This window comes from Olea europaea, chromosome 10 (genome assembly GCF_002742605.1).
Source record: "Olea europaea var. sylvestris chromosome 10, O_europaea_v1, whole genome shotgun sequence".
In the NCBI taxonomy this organism is placed as follows: Eukaryota; Viridiplantae; Streptophyta; class Magnoliopsida; order Lamiales; family Oleaceae; genus Olea; species Olea europaea.
Window position 1 is genome coordinate 9747224 of NC_036246.1, and position 6882 is coordinate 9754105.

Here is a 6882-nt window from a genome sequence, read left to right on the forward strand (position 1 = left end):
CATAATTCTACGCAGGTTTTACCAAAAAAGATCATTATTTCAAGAAATATATTAACAACATCCAATCCCTTCACCCATTAACATCTCAATAGATTTCACGCAGTCCTCATCACTTAAGTTTCCGATTTTTCGGAAATATCTTCACAGATGAATTAGCAGTAGTCGTTCTTGTTTCTTAGTACATTCCGTTGTTCCTATCCATGTCATGCCCTTGAATTATTTACAAGTGGTATTCAAGCTCTTATTTTGCAACTTTAGCCCAGACTTACATAGGTGAATCTATGGAGGGCCATCGTTGAGTCTTGTATATTTAAGCTTAAACAAAGCAAATTTCAACCAACGTTCAGATAACAGGTACCCCAAAGTTTGAGGATGTTTCCGTATTAGATTTCTAAATTTTCAAGAAAATAGATTCTCAGATTTCAAGCTTTGCAATGGTGTTCCTGTTCTTGGTGAAAGTGTTATAATGTTCTGTTATCAACTCCCTGATATGGTTTGCGGTCACAAATTTAGACAATCACATTCAAGTGGCGAGTTCGAAAGTGAGCATAAGCAGAAGAAGATAATTACTCAAGTACGGTGATGAAAAATAAGGCTATTAAGTTCATTCTTCTAACTTATATTTGATTATTTTTCAATGAAAATGATAAAATACATCATGCAATCATACACCTAATAACAAAAGCACAAAACGGAAGCCCTGTAAAGAAGATTCGTGCAAGGTAGAAGCTCTTTTACTGAACACAAACATGTCTGGTAAATTTAAATACAGACACTGGAAAATATTTAGAGAACATCTAGCAATTGTTCTCTACTGGGTTACAGGATCATAATGATCTTAAAAGGTTTGGTGTTAGGTTTCAACATTCTCAATAATCAGTTAATTTTTCCATAGTTTTGAGATTATGAAAGTCCAGTAACAGTTGACACATCCGCCATGCGGATTCAACCAGAATATGGTAGCCTGCAAGAAAAGAGTTGCCTAAAAACCATATCCAATGGGTCTTTTTTGGGTGGAAGCCATGCTATTCGCAACAACATCAAGTAACGTGATGATATTTAATGGGGAAGAAGATTCCACAAAAAGCAAAGCTTAACTAACAACTCTTCTTTTTAAGTAAAATAAAATTGGGTGGGAGAAAATTTTAGCAATTTTTGCACGCTTAGAGATTAGTTCAGTTTGAAAACCACGCGTCGGGGAGGACTAAAGTAGGGTGGGGGGAAATCCAACTCACCCCAGTTTGAGAGAAATATCTGAACTATCATCATCCTGTGGAGGGCCAGTCGAGTTGCAGTTGATATTGACAGACTCCAATGACTGCCCTTCCTCGTAGATTATGTTCTCTAAATCAGTTGATGTCAAGTTTTTGCGCCCATTTGATATCTCTATCACCTTGTAAACCAAATCTTCCATTATAGACATTAATATATAGATAGATAGAGAGATTCGGTGGCGGTTTTATACCTGCTGTCTTAAGCGCTCATTCTCTTCCACGAGTTGCATTCCCTGCATATGTCACAAACTCTTAAGTACATTTTGGTAATTTATTGAAACATATTTCATCGATCTTACAATCTAGTCTAATGTGGTTAGAATGTTGTGCTAGCCTTTTCTTGGAGTTGGTTGATCTCTTTCTTTATTTTCTCACCCTGTCACAAGAACAATATAGCTTGTTAATGAACAAGACAATAAATGTTAGCTATATATCAGGAATCGGCACAATTCAAGAACTCAAGCAAAACCTTTTTCTCTATCACACGATTTAATCCGGCTTCAAGTGAACTCTCCAGATGCTGCAACTCTTCAATACTTAAACCTTGCAGCTCCTCCCCTCTCAAGCGCCTGTTAATTTCAAATACTCCGTCTTGCACCAAAGATATGAAAAATAAATACTTAAAAGGAAATATCATTTCTTAAAAACTTACCTTAGTTGATGGCTTTTCTCAGCAATTTCTTTGCGTAGTGTAGAGTGATTTCTGTCCTCGACCAGCTGCACGACGTTAAAGCCAAAACAAGCATCAAAATTATATAAAAATGGGGCTAAAAATCAACTCGAGTTTCTTGGGCACAATATTTGTACAACATTGTAACAAATTAAAGGAGGTGAAAAGAAGAAAATTACCTGCAACTCAAGAGATGGTTGTTCCATCTTTCCAAGGTTTTTCGAGTGCAGGTTATGCCTCTCAAGTATTTCCTTCATACTTCCGAGCACAGACAAAGGGAAAACAAGTTATGAAATTAGTTAAAAGCACTCCGGGAAATTTTTTTTCTCATATTTAACAGAAAGTCCTATCAAAGCATTCTTCAAATGTAAAGGATGGAAATGACAAAAGATGCACATAACGACCACAAATCCTTGATGCGAAGTTGCATACTTGGAACAAAAAGTTACGAAGAATACAAAATAATATGTAAAGAATCAAGCATGGAAAAAGAACAAAGGGAGACAAGAAAAGCAAAAAAAGAAAAAAAACAGTTGGATCATCAAACTATTTTCACTACCTATCTTACCATCCACAATAATATGTTAAAGATTAATGTTTTGTATGTGCCAAGGAAAGTTACAATACATTTCACTGCACGATCACAAATGAGATACTTTCTCTCCTTAAAATTCAGAACCCTTATTGAAGTTCTAACATTTATAAATGATGGTATTGTTATTCTTAAATGGATTCTTTGGGTGTAGCTTGTGGGAGGTTCGCATAGTTACAACTGAAACCATACAATGAAACTTCTATAATTGGAAAATTACTCTAATTAGCAGATGAGCCAATAAAATATTTTATCCTTCTCCAAAGTCCAAGAAGGTAGAACACTTAAATAAGATGCAACTAGGGTTACGTGTTAAATCACTCCATCCATGTTTGATAATGTGGATTCAAAGGTACTGTACAATATTAAAATAAACTAACATCTTGTCAATTGCACGACCTCATATGTTCCACGAATTTCCAAATACGAATGATTTCATAACAATTTATGTTTACAGCAAATTAATGTACTTATAACTTGAGAATTGATTTAATAATATCGGATTTACTAAAGCTATGAACTAATTTCTGGTATTGACTATAGCCTTCAGATAGTGGGATTATCTTGGATGAAATGAAGAAAATGCACTAAACATTTGCCACCTAACGTCACTACATGGTAAGAATGAATCATTCCTGAAAGAAATAAAAACTCACTATTTGATGATTTAAGCACATATCAGATATTATTTCCATATTTAATAAAGAATAAAGCGTCAAAATCTGTGGTAGTCTGGTAGATCGGTGAAAACTCAACTAGAACGCAAAGTGTATACAGGCAAAAGCACAAGACGAAGAATTACAAAACAAACCCAGACAACAAATGACTGTAATAGACAGGATAGGGATGGAATTACTCTCAACCCATGCTAGCTGACAGCACAGAAAACCCCCCGAATATTTTCTGAATGATTCATCAAATATAACCATCCTTTTTTAGAATTCCAACAAAATATATTATTCTCTCTCATCATTCTTCCACCACAAACTAGCTTCCGCTTCGGGAGAGAGAGAGAGAAGAATTTAGAGAGATACCTGGAGCTTGCATACTCAAAGAGCTTGTCAGTGGAGGAGAAGATGATGAGAGCAACATCAGCATCACAAAGAACTGACAGTTCTTCTGCTTTCTTGAAGAGCCCTCTTCTTCTTTTGGAGAAAGTGACCTGCCGGGCAGTGGCGTTCTCGATTTTCTTGATCTGAATCTTCTCCCTCGCCATGTTTAATATTTATCAGAATAATACCAATTAAAATGATCACCAGTACGTAAGAACACACAGAATAAACCAGCATACAAATGATAAACAGAAGAAGGAATGGTCGATGATAGATGTTAAAATAATGAAAAGAAGGGTTTCTAAAAATAGTGCTTGCGAATAGCAAAAGCAAGAGTTTAGAAGAAAGACAGATACAATTGGGGAAAAAAGAGAATCAATTTTCTATAATTAGAGGGCAATAGAAGAACAAACCCGACAGAAAGAAAGGAAAAGAGAAGAGACTAGCTAGAGAGACAGGCACTGCATCTGGCCATTCATTTTCTCACTCCATTCAGATCCAGAGGATGAGAGAGAGGGAGACGGAGGAAAAAAAGAATGGTCTGACATAAAAGACCACCAATTAGCCGGTGCGTGTGGGCATAAAGAGGGAAAGAAAGAAGTGGATGGTTGATTTGTTTGTGTGTTGAATAATGCAACTTAGCATTCTCATAATAAAAGCATGTTAGAATCCCATTTTTATCTCATTAAATAAAATATATAATCGTTATCTATTATATCAAATTATCATATTTGATTTTTTATCTCTTATGTAGGATCCATAATAACTATATTTTTCATTTTTATTTTTTCAATAATGTGGCTCAAACAGGAACTAAATATATAATGTACTTGATTAAAAGTAGAATTATATCACTTGTACTTTTTATTTAATGTCTCTTAGTATTATCTACACTGAATTACAACATTAACGATGCTAAACTCATATTTGGGCTCATGTTTTCTCAAACTTATTTTCAATCACATATTTCTTCAACTTTTATTAAAAGATACTATAATTTTAATTTTTATCCAAACCAACGGACTAAGCCCTTGTTTGAGTCACATTCTTGTCAAAAGATACATATTTGATGAATGTGTGATTGAAGCGAGTTCAAATCATTATTAAAGAATGTATTCTGATGGAAGAAAAATGGCTCAAGCAAAATAACATTACTCATCTAGATTGCTTTGGATTTGTGGAACCCAAGACTACTGTTGGCTAAAAGGCCACCAATGAGAAAGAGAGAGAGGTCTTATTGGGAGGTCCAACCAATAATATAAGTGGGTAAACGGTCTCCCAGTTTCTAAATTTGTACTACCCTCATTGATATTTGATAAACAGTTTTCTAAAAAGGTAATTTTAACAAAAAGAATAGTTTTATTTCTAATTAATTAAATTATCAACGCTCACAACTATCCACTACTCTACCCTCCAAAATCTCCATGACAGACCCGTGGAGGCATGGAGTGCTGCGGACAGTAGGTAGGGCAACTGGTTCTAGTCCGAGCCAAGCTTGAGTTTTACTTTGTGTGCGGGCCATATTAAAAAATCACTGTCATGAACATTTCAAAAGTATATGTTTTTAGGGAAAAGTCCATTAAATTTTGAGTTTACTTACATGCAAAATTTTTTCATGAATTTTAAAAAATGAAGTTCAAACGAGTTAAAAGTCTGTGTTTTATATTTCTAAATAAAATCGTTTTTCAAAATTTTAAAAAATAACAAAACGAGAGGGAGCTCACGAGCCGCTCAGCTTGGCCCACTATTTTGGTTGGCTCCCCTTGGATATTGGCTTATTGACGTACCAAGTAGGTAACAGGAAAAAAATAGATGAGGCGTGAAAAATCACATGGAGCAACTAAGCAAGGGATGAATAAATGTTAAATCTTACAGTAACAACTAAAAATGTCAATCTTTTTAAAATGAGTAAAGCCCAAGACTCAAAACATAGATTCAATACATAGATTATTCCAAGTGTTTGGATTAAATTATACTATGATAGAAATGAGTGGTGTATAAGTGTCGTATTTGTGGATCCGACGAAGTGTGTAATTAAAATTTAAGCTTGATTGTTTAAAAGTAAATTATAAGTTACTTTTTAAATTTGCAAAACAAAGTCACTATTTTCAAATTTATGCGACGTCAAATTTTGCTCTAAACAATGCAAGGCGAGCAGTTGGTGGGGAATCATGGGAATGTAAGCGCGGGTGAGATGGAGATGCAGCATAGTAAGGATGGCAAATTTCTTCGCATTGACCAGCTCCAAATGATAAATGGGGCGCGGAGAGTAAACATGGTTCCTTCCTCGAATTTTTCAAACTCACTCTAACAGTCTGATTGGGAGAGATTTTTTTGTCCAAAAAATTGATTTTTGACTATTATTTTACTATTTCAACCGTCATATTTGATTTCTTCTCTCAGAAGTGAACCTCACTTTTCTTCTAATGATCAAAAAATCAATTATCAAAATTACTCAGAAACAGACTCTAAATCTTTTTATTTTCTAAATCATTTAATAAATCATGATAATATCAAAAATAGTAAATAATTAAACATGACTGTAAATGAATAAATTAACTCTCGCCCCATCTTCAAAAAAATTTCGACGCAGTGGGATGGAAATGACCAACCTATCGTTTAGGCAACAAGCGAAGTGGGGGAGGTATCAACCATATCCATGCATTCATAAAAAGAAACGAAACATTCATAAATAGATATGAAATTGAGGATAAGATGGATGATTGATAGCACAAGTTGTTGCCATCATTATAATGTATCTTATCTTTTTCTGTTTCTATTTTTGATTTTGATATTTTGAGTAGGATTTTACTTGCCTAAACTAGTTAAAAGCGATGAGGCAAAATCATTTTTCCTCCATTCATTTCATGTCACATAATGAAATATGTGGGGCAAACGGTAAAACTCCAACTCAATATTCTAAAATAAATAGGGTAATTGCAAGTAAACCTTTTATGAAGTTAACGGCAATTTCATACACAAAGGATATCGTTGTTTACATTCATAATTTTTATATATACATCCACTTTTAAAGAGATAATTATATTATAGTTTTGACCTTATGTAAATTTACATAAATAGACATATATAAAATTAAATAAAAATATATTGTTCTAAATTCATCCACTAATGTTTATTTTCATAAATTCTTTCAAACTTTTTTATATTCTTTTAGAGTTTGTGTTTGACTAAAATTCTAATAACCTTAAAACATCATCCTTAACTACATAAAACCCTCGCCATAAAATATTCTCTTCAATGGAAATTCAAAAAATAAAAAATAAAAAAATCACC

At 33.7% G+C, this 6882-nt stretch overlaps 1 protein-coding gene across 1 annotated transcript; it reads right to left on the minus strand.

Moving 5' to 3' along the window:
* Positions 1-689: 689 nt before the first annotated feature.
* On the minus strand, positions 690-4174 carry LOC111401180 (MADS-box protein JOINTLESS-like). The gene is made up of 8 exons (XM_023028798.1): positions 3571-4174; positions 2124-2202; positions 1927-1991; positions 1744-1843; positions 1609-1650; positions 1466-1507; positions 1236-1393; positions 690-964 (listed from the first exon to the last, which is right to left on the minus strand). Exons 1-8 carry the CDS (start codon positions 3750-3752, stop codon positions 946-948), a joined length of 687 nt encoding a protein of 228 aa, XP_022884566.1. The 5' UTR covers positions 3753-4174; the 3' UTR covers positions 690-945.
* Between the last annotated feature and the right edge of the window lie 2708 nt (positions 4175-6882).